This window comes from Onychomys torridus, chromosome 10 (assembly GCF_903995425.1).
Source record: "Onychomys torridus chromosome 10, mOncTor1.1, whole genome shotgun sequence".
In the NCBI taxonomy this organism is placed as follows: Eukaryota; Metazoa; Chordata; class Mammalia; order Rodentia; family Cricetidae; genus Onychomys; species Onychomys torridus.
In genome coordinates this window covers 22,844,559-22,870,182 of record NC_050452.1, presented here as the reverse complement: position 1 = coordinate 22,870,182, position 25,624 = coordinate 22,844,559, and the positions used below count along the sequence as shown (strand labels likewise).

General features: G+C 46.6%; 1 protein-coding gene across 1 annotated transcript in view; it reads left to right on the top strand.

The window, feature by feature from the left end:
* Adcy1 (adenylate cyclase 1) overlaps positions 1–25,624 on the top strand; it is a 126,983-nt gene that overhangs the window by 11,912 nt on the left and 89,447 nt on the right. The window contains exons 2-3 of the mRNA XM_036201588.1: positions 3,389–3,538; positions 24,511–24,629. Coding sequence (XP_036057481.1) covers positions 3,389–3,538; positions 24,511–24,629 — 269 coding nt within the window. The remainder of the gene's footprint in view (positions 1–3,388; positions 3,539–24,510; positions 24,630–25,624) is intronic.

The following is a 25,624-nucleotide window of genomic DNA, read 5'->3' as shown; positions in this document are numbered from 1 at the left end:
TTCTACAGCAGGCAGATTTTTTAGCTAGTGGACATAGGGAAGGGAGCTTCTCACTTCTGATCAAGGGTGTTGAGAAGCCAGGGGCCTCCCAGGGATACCCCTGTGCTGTGTGGAGATGGGCAGCCAGCCTATCCAACAGCCCCACAGCCTTCCTACTTCACATCCAGGGGCTCTGGTGCACTCAGGGAGGAAGGGGTGGTCCATGAGGCCTAGCACACTGACAAGTGAATGCACTGGTTCTTACCTCTTCCACCAACTCTCATTCACACACCCTCAGTCTGGGCCCACACGTTCTTGGTGAGTGTCATGGGGGGATAGAAGATACGATGTGGGCAGAGCTCAGAAGGGAGGCTTTAATTGTTGTTTTTACTTTAAGGGGTGTCTGCCCGACTTTCACTTCCTTTAGAAGGTGGAGGGCCCCTTGTGCAGGTCCTTCTCTGGGGCTCTCCAGCTCAGCTGATAGCATGGCTCATTCCTCTGGCCTTGGCCTATTGCAGACCCCCATGCTGTTCAGGGACTGGTCAGATCTCCCATCAGTGCCCAGTGTGCTACATTGTCCCGAAAGATGCTGTTACCCTACATGCCCACCTGCCTGATCTCTCAACCCTCAGCCTAGGCTTTTGTCCTGTGTTGAGGGCCATGGGAGGGTGAGGCTGCACCATCCACTCTCTCCATGCGACCCTGAACATCTTGTACAGGATCACCTTCATAAAGGCCATGATGTCCAACCCAGTATGTGCTGAGGGTCCTGATGGTCTGTATACTCAGTGTTCTGATCTAGAGATGCTACTGTGGCCATGAGCCTGGGGTTCCAGTTTTGCATTTGAGACTCAGTGTCCAGTGGCTTTAGAAGGTTTGATAGATAGAACCCTTGCTCAGGGTTCTGTGAACCCTAGAAACAGCAGGCCTGGCCCTTGGGCTGAAGTAACTGTGCATCCTGTACCATTCATTGTTTTCCACATTATGTGCCTTCCAGAGAATTCTACTGCTCTCTCGGGGAGTTGGTGGCACTAGTTGTCTTTGCTGTTTGTGTCATGTGACTTCACATGCTCTGTGCATATTCTGCTCTTTGGCTGTGGTCTCTACCCTCCTGCAACCCCTGAAGCCCCACCGGCCCGAACAGTCGCCCAGTGTACTTAGTATGTTTTCCTCTGGTTGAGTTACTTACCTGACTTCTTGTGAGTTGAAGAGCCACAGTGACGCCATTGGAACAGCCTGTAGTGCTCGGCACGTGGTCCAGCGAACCATTCAGTGGGTGAGTAGATGCCAAGAAGAAGTAGCACACAGTGGCGTGGGGTTGAGTTTAGCTCCTGAGGACACAGAGGGACTCTCTTGTTCTCATCCTTAGGGAGTTCAGTGTCGGGATCACAGATTCTTAGGATCACCTGGTGAGGTCAGGGTCACAGTACATGCTCTCTCTGATGTTTCTAGAGTACAGGAGACCACTACCGGTTTACGACTTTGAGGTGCAAAATTTTACTTATGACAGATGGAATTCCTGGAGTTAGAGGTGGATACCAAATCAGAAGGGATCTAGTGTTCGATGACAAAGCATGGGGTGTAAGTAGTTATAGGAAGATTGATTGCAAAAGAAAATTAAAGACCCTGTCTGGTTACAATCTCACTGCTACCGTATTTGATGCAGCCCACTGGCAGGTCCCTGCAACATAGCTCTAAATCAACAGCTGTTTTCATTTCTTGGAGCATATGCTCTAATTTCCTTCAATAAAGGTATTTGCATGAAACAATTCACCTTCAGGCTTGCCCATGCTTGTGCATCAAGTCAGGGTTAAAGTCACTCGTGAGACCTGGATGCCTTGTTAAGAGAGTCCCCAGTTCCGGTCCTCATTTTAATCTGCTTTAAAAGAAATCATCTTAGACAACCTGAGTTTGAAGATGCCTAGATCCTTGTCTGATGCCCAGATCTGTCCAATATGGTGGTCTTCCGGGCTGGACCTCCCACTTACAGGTCAGCATTCAGGAGTGCCAGGGGCCCACCAGTTCTTGTCCCAAGGTTGTCTCAGGCCCACTCCTGGTTAGACATCTTCCCAGTCTCTCCCAGCTGCTGTCAGGAGACTCTTGGTCCATCTTGTGCTGTGCTTACTGGCCTTGTTCTCTGTGTATAGAGTGTGGCACAGCCATGCCTGGACTCCTTGGGGGTAATCTGTGAGGAGCAGTAGCAGCGATCCAAGTTTGCATCCCCTCCTCCCTCATGCAGAGGTGGAAACGCCACATTTAATCAGCTAGCAGTTCTACACCGTGGCAGCTGACAGACCGGCATTTTCTTGGGTTGGGTAGGCGTCCCCTGCTCTGGGGGCTGCCATGTTCCTCTGTGACCTGTGACAAATGCCTCTGTCCAACTCTGGTCTGCTCGGCACTGGGACAGGCCAGGGAAAGAGACCTTCAGGAGGAAGTCCTCAGGGCTGATGCCCTGGGGTCTGAGCTGAGTTCTTTGGCTGTTGCCAATCTCTGTGACATCGTCTGGTCCTGTGGGGTCTTGACTAGAGTTGGGTCAGGGCCACGAGCTATATTCCTGGAATTCTATGTAACCAAACAGGCAATGTCCCTCTGGCCTTCAAAGTTGGCCTACGAGTCTGGACTCCCTGTGGGCCCCTCCTCAGCCTGGCAGGCATGGGGGAAGGGATTGTTTACAGAGCGGGCCCTACTCTTTCTTGTGCTCCAGTTTACTTTGTGTGAAATCAATTACTCGGGTTTTATTTTTGTCGACTTAGCTCCTCTGAATCTTTCTAGGGTGTTCCATGTGGTGTTGAAAGCAGCATCTCGTATTCTTATGTTGTAGGTGTATTATTTTTGTGGGACTGTCATAACAGAGTGCCACAGAGTGGGGGATGGTTGTTTATATAACAGAACTGTATTTTCTCACAGTGCTGGAGACTGGGCTCTACAATCAAGGTTGGGGCAGGGCTGGTTCCTCAAGGGCCTCTCACAGTCCTGCGTCCTGATCTGATCGCTTATCGGTCAGGCTAGATTTGAGCTCACCCTAACGATCTCATTTTACTTTAATTATGGCTTTTAAGAACCTATCTCTAAATACATTCTGAGGTCTTCTAGAGTCAAGGTTTTAACATAATAAAATTGGGAGGGAGTAAAATCCAGCCTAGGGCACTAGATGTAGCTACCCCTCAGTCTCATGACATGGGGTGGCATTGCCGTCTGTTGGGTAGACAAAGTTGTGTTTCTGCCCTGTATAGTTCCTGCTGTGTCTCACTGTGGGTCTGGGCAGTGCTTGAATATTCCTGGGTGCCTGTGAGTTTGGAGCTGGCTGAGGGGTTGATGGAGAGCCTCTTGGTGGCTTCCATGGTGACCCAGGCCCTCCTGTTCCTGAGTAGCACGGACCCTACATTCTGCGCCTGTTCTCTCCCTACAGCTCGGTGCCAATGCCCTGCTCTTCGTGGGTGTGAACATGTATGGCGTCTTCGTGCGGATCTTGACGGAGCGCTCACAGAGGAAGGCCTTCCTGCAGGCTCGAAGCTGCATTGAGGATCGGCTGCGGCTGGAGGATGAGAACGAGAAACAGGTCAGTGTGCTCAGTCCAAGGTAGCCCTTTGGTCAGCTCCGCCCCTCTCCCGGCTGTGCTGGATTTCGAAATGTGTATTATCTAATAAAGGGCAGTTTGGATTATAGGGTGCCTACCTCTTCCCTCCTTGAGCCTCAGTCTACCCTTTAATGGCAAAACTTCAATGCTCAGTGTTTCGTGGTGGTATCTGGGGAAGACAGAGGAGTCTGATGGGCAGGCAGCCTGGGCTTGCTTCTCAGAAGCAGCTGAGCTGCTTGTAAGCCGTGGATGACCGTGGGGTGGCATGTGGGCATCTCTCATCTTTCTGATGCACCTGTAGTGAGTTGATGCAGGCTTGGGAGGGTGAGGCGGGTCCTGGGCACACCTCAGCAGAATGTAAATGTGCAGCTGGCCCTGATCCTCTGGTCTTAGGCATTCATTCACCTTCCCTGGCCTGTGAACCCTCCTTTGAGCACCCCACTGTGGCCTGCTGAGGCAGTGTGACTGTCGACCTATCCTGCAGATGAAATCGGCTGGAAGGGAACCCTGCATCAGCCCCTTTATCCCCCTGTGGCTTGTCACCCGTGTGTCCTTGTCTGGTGTCGGGAGGAAGCTGAGCCCACTGGGTGAGCTAAGAATGAGTGACTTAAGGAAGCCTAAAAGTGAGGCTTGGTACATCATGGGTGACTTTGCCAGAAGAATCCAGAATCTTCTTTCAGCTTAGGGCTCAGAGGCACTTTGTGTACCTCTTGCTCAAGTCTCATAGTGGTCATTCAGGCTGTAGGACAGAGTAGCCATTTCTCAACTGTTTTCACCTTATCAATAAAAGATATTATTATACCCACTGCTAATTTTAAAACATTTCTTCTAATGTCTGGACACTGTAATGCAATGCAGTATTTATAGCAAAGTTTGAATCTAATTGAAGAATAAATCACACATGTATTTTTAGTCCATGTGTGTGCTAATGAGTGTGTGGACATGTGGATGGGCATGTGGTATGTATTTGTGTGCATAGGTACGTCCATACCTGTGGGAATTAGTGTGTGGATATGTATACATTTGCATTTGTACACATGGGTACACATGGAGCTGTGGGAATGTCTGAATGTGTACATGCGTTTGTGTGTATATCCACATACAGGCATTTGTGCATGTATATGTGCATGTCCATGTATACATGTATATGTGTTGCATACTGTATGTATGAATGGTATCAGTCAGAGATCTTCAGAGGCTTTTCCTTCGGCCTCTAGAGTCATCATGCTGGTATTGATATTTCCGTGGTAGTTTCTAGATCTTGCTGTGTAGCCCAAGCTAGCTTTGAGCACTTAATCCTCCAGCCCTGGCCTCTCAAACGCTGGAAGTCATGCCCTGCTGCACCTAGCTTGCCCTTGGCTTTATTACCTTCCTAAGGTCCAGAAGGGAATCTTCAGGAAATCTTCTTGTCTCAGAGCTAAAGGTACCCTGCAGGGCTGGAGCAGCAGGCTTTCCTGTGGGCCATGCTTGTGTGTGTCTGTGAAGGGGCCATGCTTGTGTGTGTATGAAGGAGCCATGCTTGTGTGTGTCTGTGAAGGGGCCATGCTTGTGGCTTGTGTGTGTCTGTGAAGGGGCCATGCTTGTGTGTGTATGAAGGAGCCATGCTTGTGTGTGTCTGTGAAGGGGCCATGCTCATGTGTGTCTGTGAAGGAGCCATGCTTGTGTGTGTCTATGAAGGGGCCATGCTCATGTGTGTCTGTGAAGGAGCCATGCTTGTGTGTGTCTGTGAAGGAGCCATGCTCGTGTGTGTCTGTGAAGGAGCCCATGACGCTCATTTTCATCTTCTATTCAGTGTTTTTCTGCTTTCGTCTGATTTCATTTCTTATCTTTGCTGCCTTTTCTATGGATCACCTTGTTAATAGCATTTTTCCTTTCATACTTTTTTTTTTTCTCCTGGCTATGGATATAATTTTATTTTTATTTATCTATAATTTTATTTTGAATAATGGGTATTATTCAGATATGCTCGTTTAAGAGGTGCAGTGTGATATTTCAGCATGCACATGCAGGCTGCACAGACCAAGTCAGGACAATTAGCATTTCCTTTCTGGCCATTTTTTTTAAATCTCACAGCCCTCATACCCCTCTCTGCTAGTTTTTCATAAAATCTGCAGTAGGTTGTGGTAGAGTCACTCCGCCGTGCTGGGAACATCCGAATGTACTCCTTTCACCTCACTGTGCTTTGTTACCTGTTACCAAACCTGCACCTGGAACCCCCTCCCACCCTCTGGCCATCGCTATTCTACATCTATGTTGGCTTGTTTTAGCTTCTGTGCATAAGAGAGAACAGACAGTATATAGTCTTCTGGTGTCTGGCGCGGGTCTCTTTAACTCGACCTGATGTCCTCTGGTTCCATTCATTTTTGCAGATGGCATGGTTGTGTCCTACTCCGTGGCTGAATAATAATTCCTATTCCTCATCCCTCCAGCCCCTGGCGGTCACCAGGCCTGCTTTTCTGTCTTAGCTCTTGTGACTGGTATCGCTGCTGGAGTGTTTCACCTCTCTTGGTTTTGTGGGAGCCCTATGGATGAAGAAGGCAGACGAGGGGAAGTCCAGTCCCTATGGAATTGGGGTTCTTAAGAAGGAAGTTTCCATCTGGTAGCGTCATCAACCCGGTTAACTCAGCTGAATGACACTTACTTTTTAGGGTTTGTCTTTATGTGTATCCTTAACTGCATAGTTGATCGGGATACTTTCATTGTCTGTGCTGAGGCTTGCCGTTTTGCATAGGTGTAACCACACATGGTGTACCTTGAGTGAATTACTCTTCGTGCATTGTTCCAGCAGCCTCTCCCCCCTGTAGTTAGACAACGTGTTTTAAGAAGCTTTTTTTTTTCAAGTATTCATATAGATTTAAAGTATTTCCTTACATTTTCAGGGATGTGAACTTGACATTTCCTGGAGTGTTTTCCTCAGTGGAGTGTACTTTTATTTCTTTAAGTAATGCCTGATTATAATCCACCCCTGAGGCACTAGTACCCTGTGTGTTCCAGGGCCACAGCATCGACTACCCTGGGGATTGTGATTAGCAGGCCCCACCAGTCCTTGGGACTTGGGACTCCCCTTGACTGTGAGAGGGATCCCAGGCTTGTACCTTGGCTCTGTTGGGAATCCTAGTGGTGGGAGGCTGTGCATTATCTGTAGGAAATGGTAGAAGATGGTCCAGAAGGTCTGAGCTGGTGGAGACTGAGGGGAGGAACATAGGCAAAGACAGCCATGAGGCACTGCAGTGTGCACAGTGTGATAAGAACTCCTGTGTTCTCAGCTCAGAGAATAAGAGGCTGAGCTGATGCTGCATGACTGCTCGGGAGGGTCTTGAGCCATGGCAAGCATGAGGACCAGACAGCCAAGGTCCCTGGCACAAGTAGAGACATGGGTTGGGGAAGGGGGTCGGTGTCCAGGCAAGTTCTGGATGCAGTGGGGTGAACTACCAGGGATTTGGAGATCTCGGTTTCTCTCTTCCCTGGGGAAGAGTCATAAGTGAAGGTGCCTAGCAGGGGGAAGAGTGGGCTCAGTTCTCGAAGCAAGTGTTGTACTCAAGAGGCCCAGGCATGTGGCTGCCAGATGTGCTGTGTGTCTGTGGCCCATCCTGACCATCTGGGTCTATAAAGGGCAGAACATTGGGCTGCTCTAAGACACAAACCTCCAGAGCCAGGTGGATTTCGGTGAGTTCAAGGCCATCCTGGTCTACAGAGCGAGATCCAGGACAGGCTCTAAAACTACAAAGAGAAACCCTGTCTTGAAAAAAAAAAAAGACACAAACCTCTATGTGGCTGTCTCTCCATCCCCATCCCCTCTCCATTGACCCTGTTGCCATAGCTGCTCTTTCCAAGTTCAGTTATGTTCTATTGTACTGCCCCTGCATCTTGCAAAAACTCCTGAGTGTCCTGGGTGATGGTACCATGTGAGAATTTGCCATTTGGGACCTCTGAGGTATTCAGTACCTACTTACAATGTGTTTTGGTCCCAACCTCGTGAAGTAGGATTATTAAATGCAGCCACTGGAAACCTGTGCCCTCTGTGGCTGGGCTATGCTGGGGTCTGGTTATCCTTCTGCTAATGCTGTCAAACTTGACTCCACACATTATTTTAGGGTGTGAGGCCTCCATCACCTGAATCAGCAGAATGTATTTCACTCTGCCTTAAAGGAAGTAAGAACATAGTTTGTTTTGAGGCAAAGATGAGTGACCGAGGTCAAAGTGGGATTTAATATGAAGTGACATGCTCCATCATGCAAAATGTTATATGCACTTGTATAGCCATAAGACAACAGAGAGCCATAAATCAATGAAGTCAACACATGCAGTCGTGGACTGTCAGGTAGGTGGGCAACAGCCAAATGGGGAAGTATTTCTATAGGTTTCAGACATGCGCAGAGCACTCTTAGCTTTAGGGTTGGTGGAAGCTAAGTTGCCAAACTTGCCAGTCCCTTCTGAGAGGTGTACCTAACAAGCACGGGCATGTTAGGCCATATACAAAGGTTAAAGGTACGTTGCTGTCTTTCTTTCTTTCTTTTTTTCTTTCTTTCTTTCTTTCTTTTTTCTTCCTTTCTTTTTTTTTTTTTAAATTACAAACTGTATGACCAATGGCTTAAGTTTCTTGCTAGCTAGCTCTGTCATTTTAAGTTAACCCATTTCTATTAATCTATGTTTTACCACATGGCTGTGGCATTACCAGTCTGCTGGCATGTTACTCCTTGGGTGGCAGGCTGGCATCTCTCTCACCTCTGCCTTTCTTCTTCCTGTCTCTCTCTCTTGGATTTCCCACTTAGCTATAACCTGACTTGCCATAGGCCAGAGCAGCTTCTTTATTAACCAGTAGGAATTTTCCATTCTTGTGCTGGGGGTGTAGCTCAGTGGGGAATGAACTGCTCTAGCATACCAGAGGCCCTGGGTTTGATGCTCAGCACTCCCTAAAAATGTGGTGGTGGAGACACACATAGGCTTGTGTTGTTATCTTCTGCTGTGGGATGGTCTTTCCATGTGCTGTGAATGAGTTGCTGTTTTTCTAAAGAACCTGATACGGTTCTCAATTCTGCAAATTTCCAACCCCCCAGTGCTCTTTAGTCTCTAGCAGAGAAACAGCGTCTTTGGAAAGCTTCAGCCCCACATGGAAGAATGTGCTAGGAGCTATTCCTGTCTTCTCTGAATCCTTTTAGTGGCATGTGTGTGCATTTGTGTGTGTGTGTGTGTGTGTGTGTGTGTGTGTGTGTGTGTGAGAGAGAGAGAGAGAGAGAGAGAGAGAGAGAGAGAGAGAGAGAGAATATGTGTATGTGTATGCGTGCATATGAGAGTGTGTATGTATGTGTGAGAGATAGAGATAGATAGAGAGAACACAAGTGTATGTATATGTGTGTGAGAGTGCGTATGTATGAGTCTATGTGTGTGCATGCTTGCAAGAGAGCATGTGTGTGTGTGTGTGTGTGTGTGTGTGTGAAAGAGAGAGAGAGAGAGAGAGAGAGAGAGAGAGAGAGAGAGGGATAGAGAATGAGAATGTAGGACTGAATGGCTCGTATGCCTGAGGCTTATTCTTTGGGGAGGATTTTGGATGTAGTAAATGACAAATCTTCCCAGCTAAACAAAAAGGGACTAAACCAAAGGGAAGTCTTGTCCTGTAGAATGTGCAAAGAGTAGAAAGTCTGCTACACATTTGTTCATCTGTAGTTAGGACAGGTGGTTAAACCCCTTTAAAACGAAGCGTTACCTGTGGAGTGGCCTCTGTTGCGTTAGTCTGCAGCAGCGGTTCTGCTTGATTACCCTGAGACTTGGGGACCATGATGAAAGCGTGCGAGTGAGGGCAGAACACGGCCAGACAGAGCCTCTCTACCGAGGGAGCCGGGCCACTCCCTGCTCCCTGACACTTTCAGCTTGTTCACACCTTCACAGAGAACCAGTTGAATTGCTCAGAGGCTCCGGTCTGCTATAGAACAGAGGAGTCAGGGTTCACCCTTTGAAGTAGAAAAGCCTGAGAGAGACCGCAAGAAGAAAGACACCCATGAGGGGTGTGGGGCCTGGAAAGGGTGGTTCCAGACAAAGCAGCCAACCAAAATAGAGAGTTTAGGGCACACAGGGATCATCTGATGCCTGTGAGAACTTGAAAACTTCAATAGATAAAACAGGCAAATTCCTAGAAAAGCATCAGTAACCAAAGGTGATCCTAGAAAGAAATCCAAAAACCTACAGCCATGAAAAATACTGACCAGAAATTTATTTATTGTTATATTGTCACATTGTGTCTTACTTACCTCGCGAGGCTGGGGATTGAACCCATGACTGTACATGCCGGGTAAGTGCTCTCTCACTGAGCTGTACCCTAGTAATCCCCGACTGGACATTTACAAGTGTACCGCAGAGTAGCAGCGAGTGCGGAGCGTTGCAGATGAGTTCTCTCCATCAGCCAGGAAGCCGCCCCGCTGGACCTGGCCCTGGGCAGAGTGTGTTCTTTGGGATCAGCATGCCCTTTAGCATGGGCCACGCTCGCAGGCTCAGCAGGGACAGGTGGGTCAGGGGTGACTGTGGAAGCTCTGCTCCACTGTCTAGTTTTCATTAGTGACTCTTTGGAGCCTTTGTGATTCTGGTACCTTAGTGGACTGGGAAGGCATTTATTGGCTGCATGTCCCCTTGTGGTAGCGCTGTTAATATGTGGAGCTCTAGGCAAGAGGCCAGTGTGTTGGAGTGCCCTGACTCTTACGTGTAGTTTGTTTAAATGTAGCCGGGGCACCTTGCATATTGTGCAGAGACCCCAGTGGTCACCCTGGGTGGTCAGCTTCAGTTTCTCCTGGCTTACGGTCAGATGCTGGGCAGGGAGGTGACCACCTCTATTGCTGCCTTTTCTCTCTCTCCTCTGCCCTCCCCTCCCCTCCCCTCCCCTCCCCTCCCCTCCCCTCCTCTCCCCTCTCCTCCTCTCCTTTCCTCTTCTCTCTCTCTTTCTCTTTCTTTCTGGCCCCTGAGTTGGAGAGTCAGCAGGGGTGGGGTGCGATGCCTGCTCCAGTCTGGACGCTGCCTGTTTGTGTACACTGTAGCAGGCATGTTATATGGGGCCCTGTCAGACCCCGACCACTACCCAACTCTGTGATCAAGTCCACCGATGTTGTCTGTCCCCAAGTGCTCCAGCATTTGGGCAGCAGAAGCCACTGGGTCCAGTGTTACCTGTTGGTTTTTCTTCCAGCATTGACAGGAAGGACTCTGTGCTAGTCAGAGCCTCTCTCTGGGCAGGAGGCTTCACGACATAGCCCAGGGACTGCAGGACGTTTGTGTGGACCTTAGATTCCTGACTCAGCTGTTTTGTTCCTCATTTGCCTTAAGTCTGTGCGACAGTTGGTGATTTCGGCCAAATGTGCTGTCCCTGGACAGGCTAGTCTCCTTAGTTCTCCTGATGATAGTACCTATGCATCGGAGCCATTGACACCAGATTGTAGAACCTGGTGTGTCTGGTGAGGAAGGGACTCTGTAGACCTCCTGCCCCGCTGCCACCAAAAAATTGGGTCTGTTGTTCTAAGGGTCGCCCGTGATCTAGAGGGCACGGTCAGGTCTGCGGCTACAAGCCTTAGTGTCTGCTGCATGGCTTGCAGAGGTCGGATGACCATACCCCAACTGTGTTCAGTACAGTTGTGTGAAGTGACCTGTGGTGGGGGGTGGGGTCTAGAGACTGCTGGTGGGTAAGGATTAGGTAACACAGCTTTTGGGGGGTGTCTGCACTTTTACCAGAATTAGGGAAGAGCTGGAGAAATAGCAGTGGGAATTCTGAGGAGCAGGCTGTCTCCAGGCCTGAGGATAGCTACCTGCTAGCTGTGTCCTGCTGTGGCTGTCCATCTGCGGATACCGGTCTGGTGTCTTCTGTTCTCAAACCTCTTCTAAGGATACCAGTCAGAGTAGCATAGGACCCACCCTGGTATCTTTGTTTTAACTCAGTTACTCTCTCTCTCTCTCTTTTTTTAAAATAGAACTTTTTATTTTTATTAGCATTTTTCAATTGTACAAAATAATGGATTTCATCATGGCATCTCATACATGGATATGTTTTTATCATCTTCTGTCCCCTGTTATCAGTGTCCCTCCTGGTACCCCAGTGTTTCCCTCCCCCGTCTCCAAACTCTCCTTCTACTTCCATGTGTCATCTTTAGTGTTTTTCTTTAGTTATTGTTGTTGCACGTATACATATGTATAAATGTGCCAGTACAACCTTCCGAGTCTATTTAGCGTTGTTCACGAGTATGATTTTAGGGCTGACCACTTGGTGTTGGGTAATTAGTTAGGGGAGCCCATCCCTGGGAAACACTAATTCTCCTTCTCTTAGCAGTCATCAGTTGCCTGTGGTGCTTCACCTAGGAGTAGGGCCTTGTGAGATTCCCCCCATCCATGTCGGCGTGCTCACTGGTGTTTTGTTCAGATCTTGTTTAGGCTGCTGTACTGTTGAGATTTGATAGATGCAGCTTCCCGGTTCCGTACAGAAGACAGAGCCTCTCAGCTTTGTAGAGCCTTATCTTCCAGTACAGTCCCATTAGGGGTTGGGATTTTACCTGTGGACGTTGTGGGGGGACACAGTTCCATCCATACTGTGCACCAAGAAGAAGTCAAGGGCATGATCCAGAAATGGGGAAAGGGTGGCTGTGAGCTTAGGTGTGTGTGTACTGGGTGGAGGGTGTCATCTTTTTTCTCCAGAAGGAGAAGCACCAAGAAAAGCAAGCCTAGGCCCCCGTGGAGCTGGTGGAGAAGCAGCCTGGGATAGAGATTGGCCTCTTCCTGCTGGTTCTTGCCTATCCTTCTGGTTCTGACCAGCGCTGCAGCAGCCTAGGAGCAGGGCCCCAGCAGGCTTTCCACCTATTCTTGCTGGTAGTGGCTGTGGGTAGTTCATTAGCTATCTCTGGCTTGGGATGCACCACATCTGGGGTGGGTTTCCCTTCAGGATAATTGTGGGTCCTCCTCTTAGCCAGGTGTTGCATGCCCTCAGTGGTCATTCTAAGGGTGAGCCATCCCCCACGAGGGGAACCAGTCTATCTCATGACTTCATGACTTCAGAAACGATGCGTCTGTGATGTCAGAAAAGATGAGTCTACGATGTTTCCAGTTTCCTTCGGGTTCCTCTTACTATGGATTCTACTACCCCACATAGTGACTGGCAGAGGCAGCATCTCTGGTCCTCACTAAGAAGTGAGCTGTGAACAGACATGATGATGGGGAAGATTCTTCATCTGGTCTCTTTTGTGTCCTATGTCCCCTCTGCCTCCAGATTCCAAATGCAAGCTGGTGACCTTAGCGGTGAACCTGAGATGATCAGGGTGAGGACAGTGGGAGACAGACCTTGACTTAGAGACATGGGAGTCTAACTTGGGGTTAATGCAAAGAGAAGAGATGGGCATGGTTTCAACTCGTGTCGGGTGGGTAGAGCATAGCCTGGGCAGTGTGGAGGGCACTGGCTGGTTGCTACAGATATGAAGACGCTTTCATAAATGACCAGATGTAGAGCTCTGTAGGCTCCGACTAGACGAGGGGGGAAGAAAAGTTGGTCCCATTTGTAGGATTGGGTGCTGTGGGGGCAGGCCTTGAGCACACAGGTGGCCAGTCAGCCAAGGGAACTCCCTGCAGTGTGGTGGTCAGAGGACCAAGTGCCAGCACACGAGATCATCGGAAGGGAAGACAGGCCTTGTGCTGCCGACCCGTAATAACATAGAAGCTGTGTCCTGAGCCCATGTCCCTTTATTTCTCTACCTCTGGCTCTTGCCTCCAGCATCACCTTCCTGCCATCTTCAAGGGAGCTTTGAGCCGACAGCCTTCCCCTGGACCACAGCCTTGGAGATTCTACTAGTCATAGCTGGAGAACACAGGGCAAGTGGCATCTGAAGGTCACTATCATCTCCTGGGTCTTCTTTCCCCACAACCCACCCAGGAAGGCACTCTTGAGCCCAGCTTCCCTTCTGAGATGTAGTGGCTGGATCCCAAGGGCCCTACATGCTTCTCAGATGCCAGGACTCAATCAGAACCCTCCAGAAATGTGTAGCTATTTAAAGGACACTCAATTTGTTATCTTAACAAGGTAAATGGAACAGTTGAGTTCTTGGTGTGTGAGAAAATTTATCAAGAAAAAGGATATTTCTTTTAAATAATATAGTCTGGATTTTAGTTTTATTTAATTAATTTCCTTTTGTTGAGACAGAGTCTCATGTATACCAGGCTAACCTTAAACTTGCTATGTGGTTGGGGATAACCTTGAACTTGTGATCCTCCTGCTTCCAGTTTCTGAGAGCTGGGATTACAGGCCTGCACTACCACATCCCGATTCATGTGGTTCTAGAGACGGAACCCAGGGCTCCTTGTGGCGACTAGGCATGTGCATTTTCAACTGAGCTACATCCCCAGGCGCTCAGGCTGAGTTTTCAGTAGGCTCATTTATTCTGACTGTACTTCTCAAAGCACTACTACAGTTGTTACTTGGTGAGCTATGAAGATTAACCGAAAGTTTAAACAATTAAATGGTTTCTTCAGTATTTGCACAATTATTTTTGTTATATGGAATTATGTCTTAATGCTATATATTAATTTTATTTACTATGTTTTTGTGTAGCCTTATATATTAACTTTATTTGACAAGTGCATTAAATATGAATTAAATTAACCTCATAGTACTAGTATAGGATTATCATACAATTTAATTTTGGATTTTTTTCCCCTTATTTCTCAAAGCAACTTTCTGTCCATTAGCTGTCATGCCTGTTAGAGTCCTCCTTCCCCTACACTAGACATAGATACACATGACTCTACGTCCTGTTTTCCTGGGTGTAACTATCCTGGATATTTCATACAAAGGGAGCAGTATAGTCCACGATCCTTTGTGGGTGACTGCTTCCCCCAGTGTGAGGTTTTCAAGGTGTGTATGGTTGGTTATGTCTTACTGCTTTCCTTTTCATCGGCCCAGTTCTATTTCAGGTGTATCGATGAGCCACGTTTTAGTGGGGAGGGAGTGGGAGGACGGACTACAATTTTATTTAACTTAATTAAAAAAAAAATGAGATAGGGTCTCACATAGCTCAGGCTAGCTTTGAACTCATTATGTAACAGACTGACCTTGAACTCCTGATCCTCCTGCCTTGACCTCCTGAATGCTTGAATTACAGGTGTGTGCCATTATGCCTGGCCATTTTGTTTATCCACTCACATTTGACACACAGTTGGGTTGTTTCCCTGCTTTGGTCATATTGTAAATAATAATGCTATGAAAATTGTTTAGACTTTTGTGTAGACACACCTTGTTATGTCTCTTGGGAACGTGGTAGGGAAATTCTAGGAGTGGAAATTCTGGGCATAGGATAACTTTAGCGTATTGAAGGACTGCCAAACTGTTTTCTCTAGTGCCTGACCATTTCCTGTTCCCACCAGGAATGTGTAAATGCACCACTTCCTCCAAACTAGAGTCTGGCTTATCTTACTTTATTATTAAGAGTGTTTTGCCTGCATGTGTGTATGTGCATCAGATGTCTGGAGTGTGTGCCCTGTGCCTGGGGAGGTCAGAAGAGCACATGGCATCCCCTGGAATTATAGTCACAGGTGATCATGACCACCATGTAGGTACTAGAACAGAACTCAGCTCTTCTGCAAGAGCTACGTGAGCTCTTGCCACTGAGCCATCTCTCCAGCCTCGGTTTGGTTTATTACTTTTTCCTTTTTTTTTTTTTTTTTGTCATTTAAAGCTACTTGTGGATCCATGTGCGGTCACAACAGAAGGCAGATCTCGCGTGGTTTTTCCTTGTTTCCCAAGGGTCCTGTCTTCCTGCAGCGGTAGAGTGTTACAATGAGAACATCTAGCCACAGGCACAAGGACCCCTCTCGTGGCCCCTCCAGGACCTCACCACCTCCATTCTTAATTCTCTGTCTCTGTGAATTTGTGATATCATAAAAACGGAAGCATCTGGTGTATGGATATTTTTTATACTGAGCGTAATTCTCTGGAGGTTCATTCAGGTTGTTGGTTATATCAGTAGTTTATCCCTGTTTATTGCTAAGTGGTATTCCACAGTGTGGCTGTTATCACAGTGTGTTTTAACCATTCTGTCTGTGAAGGACATCCTGGTGGCTTCCAATTTATGATGATTATGAATAAAGCTGTTTTGAACACCATGTGTAAGTTTTCATATGAGCATAGGTATTAATTTCTCTGGCATGAATGCCTAGAAATAGTGCAGAGGCATGTGGTATTTGCAAAAATATTGAGATATAGCAAAACCGTTTTCCAAAGTGGTTGAACCATAGAACTGGAAGATTTTTAAACTGATGGACTCTGAGGTAACTCCAAATATACTAGATACTGGTCCTTCACTAGATGTGCGACTTGCAATTATCTTCCCTCAGCCTGTGGCTTGTCATCGCATTGTCTTAAGAGATTTTTGTTTTGTTTTGGTAGTGAGCAAACATTTTACATTTTGATGAAATTCAATTTGTCATATTTTTTCCTGTTTTATGGCCCATTCAAGTTGTTGACTAGATCGAAGTTTCTTTTATTGCTTTGAGTTGAGTCTAAGAACACTTAGCTTAGCCCTAATTCCCAAAGGTTGTCTCTGTTTTTCCAACAGATGTGTAATTTTAGAGTTAGTAGATACATCTGTGGCATGTATTTCAAGGTGATATTTAAGCAAGGTGTGAGGGTGAGGTTAAGGTCTTTCTTTCTTGGTTATGGGATGGCTGCTTTGTGGTTTATTGAAAACATCGTCTTTATTGGATTTTTGTAAAAGAAAACAATCTAAGTATATTTGTGTATGCCCACTTCTGGGTCCTAGACTTTATTAGGTCATCCTCAATATTCATCCTTTCCTGGACATTATCTTGAGTATTGTTACTTTGTAGTAAGTCTTGGGATTGGGTAGACTAGCTCCTTCCACCTCTTGGTCCTTTTTCAAATGTCAGCTGCCAGTTTCCTTTTGTTATCCATATCCATTTTGGAATGATCTTGCCTTTGCCTACTATAAACGTTGTTTGGACTTTGCTAACATTTGTTCTGTCATCTAGAGGGACTTTGCATCCTTACATGGTTGAGTCTTCCCTATGTGAGTGAAGATTGCATCTCCATTTACTTAGCTCTTCTCTGGGTCTTTACTTAGTGCCTTGATTGTCAGAATACAGACTTTGCACTTTTAAAATCAGCTTTACATCTCAGCATTTTACTTTTGAGCACTTGTAAAGGTGCAGCAGTTAGTGTGTGTACACGTGTGCATTGCTACCATGTGGAAATGTGGCAGGTTCTTGAATGTTGGTTTGTCTACATGACTCTCTGAAGTTATTTATCTTCATAGATCCCTAGTGTTTTATATAGAGACCTCCGTATACTTGGTACTTCTTCCTTCTGTTCTGTAGCTCTTCTCTTTCCTCACCACACTGGCTAGATTGCCAGACACGTTATCAAATGCAGATAATGAGAGTCACTGTCCCTCCCTTGTTCCAGTGGAAGCATTTGAAGTTCTGCCGTTAAATGTGGCGCCAACTGTAGGCTTTCTGGGGCTGTCCTTTATCAGTATGAGGAAGTTCTTTGTTTCTCCTTTATAAACATTTTCACCTTAGATAAGAGCTGCATTTCTTTGTTTTCTCTGTCAGTACTAATTGCTGTGATTTTATTTATCCTGTTTTTGTGGAATATAACATTGATATTTCAGTACTGAATTAGCATCGCATTTTTGGATTAGATTTCATTTGGTAGGATATATATTTCATTTATGTGTTGGAAATTGCTAACATCTTGTTAAGGATTCTTGCCATCTCTTTTCACTTTTTAGTGTGCTTATTTTTTGGTGTGTGTGTGTGTGTGTGTGTGTGTGTACGAGTGCATTGCACACACCTGTATGTGTGTGTGTGTGTAGGCCAGAGATCAATGTGTCTTTTCTCTGTTGCTCTCCACGTTTAACTTTTATGTTTTTTAAAAAGTAAATTATTAATCTCACTCCTTTATCTCCAATTCCTCCCCTATCTCCCTCACCACTATTCCCCCCCCTTTTTTTTTTGGTATTGTTTTGTTTTAAATGCACCCAGTCAGTGCAGCTGGTATGTACATGGGGACAGGGCTAGCTTCTGGAGCACGGGTAGTCTTTGGTCCACATCACTGAAGAAAATGGACTCTTGCTCCCCCAGCAGCCATCAGTTGCCAAAGTTCCTCAGCTAAGGGTGGGACTTTGTAAGCCTCTCTTCCACTGTGGTTGGCTTGGTCTATGAAGGTCTTGCATATGCAGTCATAGCCCAGTGGTTCATGTGTGTTAACACTTTCTAATGTCAGAAAACACTGTTTCTCTGCAGTCTTCTACTCCATCTGGTTCTACAATCCCTCTGCTTCCTCTTGATGATCCCCCTTCCCATCTTGAGAGGAAGGGGTGTGATACAGATGTCTCATTTAGGGCTGAGAATTTTGCAGTCTTTTAGTTTTGCATGATGACTGGTTATGGATCTCTGTAATAACCATGTGCTATAAAGATAGGTTTCTTTGATGAAGGTTGAGAGATGCACTAATCTGTGAGTGTAAAGATAAGTACTTAGGGGGGCAGTTTAATTCTATGTTCATTTAGCAAATAGCAATAAGTTTGTCACTAGGGACTATGATCTATTAGTCACAGGTTCTTGGCCTAGTTAATGGTACCAGATAAGAATTTTGTCTTGGGAAGCACTACTTAAATCCAAGCAGAAAATGGTTGGTTACTCCCATAACATTCATGCCACTATTGAACCAGTGGGCATATCTTGCCAGGCCGGTCATTATTGTATCTTTCAGGGTTCAAAGCTGGGTTAAACCATTGATTGCTTTTCTCCCCTGGTAGTGTGGAGGATGAAGCTTTCAATTCAGAAATTCATTAATTTCTCCATTTCCTATGACTCAAGTGTGTGCTGTCTTCAGCAATGGGGTGTTACCATCAAGTTCTGGAGGTTAACCAGGAACAGGAGCCTATGACATTTGGGGACAACTATGGGACCCTATTGACCCCAAAATGTGAAAATGGGTATCCTATAGCTGGCACTGGGCCTTTGATGTAATAGCCTAAGATGTCTAGGGGATGTCTAGATGTCTCTACCTATTATAGGGCAACTCCTTTTTAACGATTCTTATATATGTATATATTTTAGGAAACTTCTACAGTAGTTGGTTTCTCTGTGGCTTTTTCGAAGTTTTAGTGTTAGTTATACCTCACCTTACTCCCTCTTCTGCTCTGCCCCTCCCCCACCACTTGATCCTTCCGCTCCGTTACTCCCCTTCCTCCTTTCTGCCACCTGGGTTCTATCCCCTCTTCCGTGAAGTCTACCACCATGGCCCCTTACCAGACTTTTTCTTCCTTCTGCAAGTATTCCCATTTAAATACACATTTCTAAAGATTTAAAGCTAGCTTCCACATATGAGAGAGAACATATGGTATTTGTCTTTCTGGGTCTCTGTTACTTCACTCAGAATGATTATTTCCAGCGCCATCGATTTGTCTGAGAATTTCATCATTTTATTTTTCTTTATAGCTGAACAGCGTTCTGTTCTGTCTGTGTGCCACGTTTTCATTATCCATTCAGTAGTTGATGGAAATCTGGGCTGTTTCCATTTCCTGGCTATTGTGAATACAGCAGCAATGAACTGAGTGGGCAAGTATCTCTGTATTAGGATATTAGTGACTTTGAGGATATGCCCAGGAGCGGTATAGCTGGATCAGATGGCAGATCAGTTTTTAGCGTTTGGAGGAACATCCACACTGGTTTCCATAGAGGCTGCCTTAGTTTGTGTTCTCTTTTTTCCTCATCTGTGTCAGAGTTTGTTAAAATTTGGCTTTTTAATCTTAGCCATTCTAACTTAGGTAAGGTGATGTCTCAAAGTAGTTTTAATTTGCATTTCCCTTATGGCTAGGGATGTTGAACACTTAAAAAAAATCTTTCTTAGCCGTTTGTATTTTTCTTTTGAGAACTCTGTTTCATTCCTTGCTTTTTATTGTTTTTTTCTTGGTATATAGTTTTCTGAATTCTTTGAATATTATAAATAATAACCTTCTGTTAGATGTAGAGCTGGTAAAAATTTTCCTGTTCCATAGCTGCCTCTTGGCTTGCATCGTGTCCTTTGCTGTACAGGAAGAAGCTTTTAGCCTCCCGAGGTCCCATTTGTCAGTGGCTGGTCTTAATGCCTGAACTAGTGCAGCCCTGTTCAGAGAGCCCTTCCCGTGCTTGTAAGTGAAGTGTGCTCTCTGCTTTTTTCGCTGTCAGATTCAGGATATCAGGTCTTATGCTGTGGTCCTTGATCCAGCTGAAGGTGAATATTGTACGGAACTACAGATAAGGATCTAGTTTTATTCTTGTGTGTGATCAGCACCATTTGATGAAGGGGCTCTCTTCCCTCTAATGTGTATTTTTGGCCTTTTTCTCTAAAATCAGGCCCCCCCCCCCTTTTTGAGACAAGGTCTCTCATTGAACCTGGAGCTCTGGATGGCCAGAGGACCTTCCCAAATGGGATGCATCTGCTTCTTCTCCCTCCTCATGTCACTGTGCCTGTCTTTTTTTTTGGTTTTTCGAGACAGAGTTTCTCTGTGTAGCTTTTTGCCTTTCCTAGAACTCATTTTGGAGACCAGACTGGCCTCGAACTCACAGAGATCCACCTGGCTCTGCCTCCCGAGTGCTGGGATTAAAGGTGTGCACCACCACCGCCTGGCTGCCTGTCTTTTATGTAGGTGCTGGGATCTGAACTCTGATCTTCACACTTGGGCAGCAAGCCCTTTACCTACTGAGCCATTTTCCAGCCTCTCTCTAGTCATCCTGTGGTGGCGTCTCTACAGTGTTTATTCTAGCATCTGTCCTCTGGATGTCAGCATGTATTAGTTGTCTTTGTTCACCGAACGTTGTCTGCATCTTTCCTAGTTTTTGGAATTATAAATAATGTCCCGCTGGAATCTAGACATCTAGGTTACATTGCATGAAGCTCTGTCTTATTTGGGGTCTTGTGTTAGGCTGGTTTTCTGTGACATCTTACTGGCAAGGGAAAGTGTTGTTTGTTTTTGCTCTTTTGTGGGCCCACCACGTGCAGCTCCCAGATAAATCACACACAGAGGCCTATTCTTAATTATAAATGCCCAGTCTGAGCTTGGCTTGTTTATTGCCAGCTTTTCTTAACTTTATAATAACCCATTTGTTTTTTGCCTTTGGGATTTTACCGTTCTCTTTTGTTGAATACCTTTCTTTCTTTCTGTTGCTGGTTGTGGTAGCGGGTGGCTGGTCCCTGGGTCCTCCTCCTTCTTTAGCTCCTCTTTTTTTCCCCAGATTTCTCCTTCTATACATCCTCTCTGCCTGCCAGCCCCGCCTCTCCTTCCTCCTGCCTTGCTATTGGCCATTCAGCTCTTCATTAGACCACTAGGTGTTTTCGACAGGCACAGTAGCACAGCTTCACAGAGTTAAACAAATGCAACATAAACAAGGGCAACACACCTCAAAATAATATTCTACAACAGGAAAGGGAGTTGTATTGATACTGTCAGGTGAAGAAAGATCCTCTGTGGCTTCTCTGATACCATCCCTTATTAAGGGACTGGTGGAGGTCCAGCTTTGGTGGTTGACTTGGAGTGGGTGGATCAGAGCATAGACTTTTCAGACAGAGCCTTTGGCCTGGAGTAGCAAACTTATCATCCAGAAGTTTCCTCTTGAGAACTGCTCCGTTCTGGGTCTTTTGTTGGCCCTTCTTTTGGTCTGTGCCCAGTGACACCCTGAGTTCCTTCTTCCATTTGGGGCACAGGAAGCAAACAGAATTCCCATGGCTTGTCTTGGTCTGCGATCCCTGCCTTTTTCCTCCAGCTGTCAATCTCACGATGTTAGATGTGCAATAGCCGTGGCTTTTCCTGGCATTCCATGAGCGAAACCAGGAGAAGTTCTTCTCCATTTTCCCAGAAACAAAGCCTTCCTCACCATGTAAGAATCTGATTTGGGGATGGAGATGCAGTGGACAGAGTGCCTGCTTCTCAAGCGAGAAGGTCTGTGTGGATCCCCAGCACCCATGTAAGAAAGGTGGGTGTGGTCCAGTGCCTCTGTAACCCCAGCCCTGGAGGTTGGGGTGTAAACAGGCAGATCTCTAAGCTCATTGGGCAGCTAGTCTTGCCATTGGTGAATGCTGCGTGCAATGAGAGACTGTCTCAAAAGCTAAGCGGAAAATGATCAAAGAAAACATTTCATTGGCTTCTGGCATCTACACACATGCAGTAGGGTGTACATGTGTTACACAAAATGCACACACACACACACACACACACAAAATAAAGTAAGTATCTAATTTTTACAGTGAATAACCTGCAATGTAGGTCACAATTAAGGTACATACATGCATTAAAGTTTAATGTAGTTTTCATGGGCTGTTGTGATACTTTGTATTATCCACATTTGTAATAGCATCTGTCCATTTGATTTCTGCCTTTGATCTTATCTCATCTGTTAGATTTTATTGCTGTTATAACCTGTTTCTGATGTGGGTTATGTTGGCGCTTCAGGGTTGGGTTTGAGATCGGAAATTAACTTCAGATATTATCTTTACAATGTGGATGGGCTACTTGATCCTCGGGGTTTTTATTCTGAGTCAGAATTCTATCTTCTTGTCCACATCTAGCTGCTTGGGAACCTCGAAAACCCTGGCAGTGAAGGGTCCCAATATAAATGATGCCAGCACTAGAGCAAAGGTGATGGGACAGTCATGTGACCACTGACTGCCGTAGCTGCTTCTTGCAGTGACCCTGCCATGGCCCAGCTTTCCATGTGAAGGGTTTCACAGTCCTGTGCTAGAGGCCATGTGCCGAGTCCACCAGCTTTCCTCTCTTTTCTCTGGACTGGCACCTGTGACCCCAGTATGCCCGATTCCCTGGAGGGCGATCTCCCTCTGTCTGACTGTTTGACTTGCAACTCTATTTCCTTGTACTGATGGCAACGTGGGGCAGCAGCCTAGCAATGGTCTAAGGCCTCCCTGTGGGCTTATGGTGAGAGTGTTGTGGGGCTTTCAGGAGGGAAGTGGGAGAATGTTAATTCTGAAGGAAGGGTATGAATGGGTGAATGAGATGAGGCAGCCAGCCTCTGGGTCATCAGCTCAAGAACCTCCCCCCCATTTCCTCTATGCCTCTGGGGTGGCCCTGAAGAGCACAGAATCTGCCCTTTCCTTTCCTGTAGCCTTTCCCCATGGCCTTCAAAGTGTGCAGGTATCTTTGTATTCCCATTGGCCTGTGCTTTTGAGTCTCATGGCTGTAACTTTCCTTGGAAGCTCCCAGGTTGGTGCATTGTTGACTTCTGACATAACAGTGAATACTGCCCCTAGAGGTTCCTTTCAGCCCAGCACAGCTGGTGGCTGGCAGTTGCCCGCCTCTGAGGGCCTCATCTATGGCTGCATTCCTAGAGGCCTGTAGCCTAAGAAGGGACCTGATGACTCCTCATCATGCTTTGCCTTAAATTCTCTATGCAAGACGCCTTTCTCTCCCCGAGAGTGTCCTGAACGGTGTCCTCTTTCTTTGTGACCCAAACTTAAACAGGTAGTCCTGCCTTCTCTAGCCTTCCTGTATGTGTATGTCTGGGTCTATCCAGCAAGGAGATGCATGGAAACTGTAGTGGGAGCTGGTGTGGGGCTGGTGGGGGTATCTCCTTTCTGTACAGCATTAGACTGTATGACTCTGGGGCAGGACCCTGGCAGCTTCTCTCAGATGTACAGATTCAGCTCTAATCATTGTCCTCCTCCTAGGTATGCTTATGTTAGCAGCTTGCCTGGATTTTCCCAGTATACCCATTGAGCTTTCCAGTCACAGGATGACTGCTGTCCACGGTGTGGAACAGAAGGGTGGGGCTCTTACATCGCTTCCTGGAATCATTAGGCTCTCAGGGACTGTGGCTGCCCTCTTAGCTGTCCTCCTGATGGTCTCTGTGGACACCGAGGCTCAGGTACTTGAGAAAGCCACCAGGGTTGCAGCTGCCTTTAGTCAGAGAAGTGGCCTCTCACAGTCACCGTGGGCCATGGTCCAGGAGAGTCTCAGAGAATGGCAGGGAAGGAATGCATCCCGTGGACATGACTGCTGAAATTCCCCAGAAGGAGGATGGCCAGGACACTGGACCAGACAGTCAGGAGTCTGGGGAAAGAGCCTGCAGCATATCAAAGCAGGGATTGATCCTCCTCCTTCAACCTTGTCCTCCATTGTCAGTAGGCCCTTCTTCCCCATTCTTTCCATTGAAAGACCATTTTTGGTCTTCCTTTGCAAGGGCACCTGAGATAGGTCATAAGAGCCCTGAGGGAAAATGGAGGCCCTTACACTTCAGATGCAGCACATAGCAACACAGGCCTGGAGGGTCAGAACAGGCCAGGGCTGAGATCAGGGAAGGTCACATCTGGAAGATGAGAGGCAGAGTCCAACTCACAGACAGGAAACCGAAGCCTGGGAAGGTGCTGGGATGGGTTTTCCAGGGTGCTTCATCCCTTCTTGAAACAAACTTATTCTTTTCTCCCAGGAAGAGAAAGGAAATACTTGCCCTACACAGATCAGGGAGCCATAAGAAGACAATGGCCAAGAGAAGGGGTCAGCTTGTCTCTGAGGCTGTATCTTCCTGTAACAAGGAGTCAGACTTAATCTTGAAGACTATTTCTGGATCCCATTGGAACAGTAGAGGGAGAGGAATCGAGTGGAGCCATGGTTGGAGACAGTGGAATTTGCCAGGCTGAAGCTCCTGGTGCACCATAGGCCAGAAGAGTGGCATTCAGGGGCTGTAAACACGTCTATGAGGTCAGGCCCACCCATGCTGCGTTAGGCTTCTTGGAGTCAATTACTTGCTCAGTGGTGGTCCACATTTGAGTATCAGTCCATGGGGCTTTGGGTCTGGGCAGTGCCTGCAGGCCTGGACGTGTGCTGGCTTGCTTGGGCAGGGTCTGTAGACACCCACTTAAGACAGCTTCTCTCCTAGGCCAGTAGGAATCGGGAAGTCCTTGCTGTCTGACAAATGATGTTTCTCCTATTCAGGAGCGGTTGCTCATGAGCCTCTTGCCCCGGAATGTTGCCATGGAGATGAAGGAAGACTTCCTGAAGCCCCCAGAGAGGATTTTCCACAAGATTTACATCCAGAGGCACGACAACGTGAGGTAGGATGGCACCAACCCAGCTCAACAGTGTACTGGGGGGTTTGCAGGGAGTAAAGGAGCTGAAAAGTGGATGAAGATGTGGGGAGGGAGAGGTGGGCAGGAGGACAGGGGAAATATAGTATTTCTGTAGTTTAGGGGGAGAGAGGAGATATGGTCAAGGAGCTCAGGTGGGCAGGTGTCCAGCAAGGAAGCTGGTCCCATGTCGAGGAGGCTGTGACTTCTTAGGTGGCAGATGCCAATTCTCTTTCACACGTCTTCCATCAGTACTTGCCTTTCCGACATTAATAGGGAGACAGAACTTTGTTCCAGAGATTGGGTTTTTGTAGTGGGTTGGGGATTCTCCATTTCCGAATAATGGCAACGTGTTGCTTAGGTGGGCTCTTCCTCCTCACTTTCTTCGTCTCCTCAGCCAGAGGAGGGCGGAGCTATCGTTTCCGTTTTAGAGGCAAGGAACCTGAGCCTTCCATATGAACCAGCATGTGGATAGGTTGATTAAAGTTTGCTTGCTTAGAACAATTCTGTTGAAACTATTTGTCTTTATGTATTGTATAGTCTTTAAAAAATACTTTTTTATTATAGTTTAATGCACTTAGAATAGTTGTCACCTGTTTGGGATTGGCACTCAGGGTGGACACACAGTACTTTTTGTTCATTTGTCCTTAGATGGCTCTTCTGGGTGTGGGTGTCAGGACGACCAGCCTTTGGCCCCTGAAGACATGAAAGCATGTGAAGCACTCTCTTATCTTGGGTAGCACAGGTTCATACTATAGAGCATGTTAATCAGTTCTCAGAAAATGTTATCACACACAAAAAAATGAAATGATAAAAATTTAGAGGATAGGGTGAAAACTTTGGAAAAAGAAGTTTTATTTATAGGTAATCAAGTTCGAAATATTGAGGTTAGATTAACTGTCTCTTGTCATTCATAATTTAAATGGATTTATGTCACTCCACTTCCATACAATAGCTTCTAAGATAACCTAGGAACGGGTTAG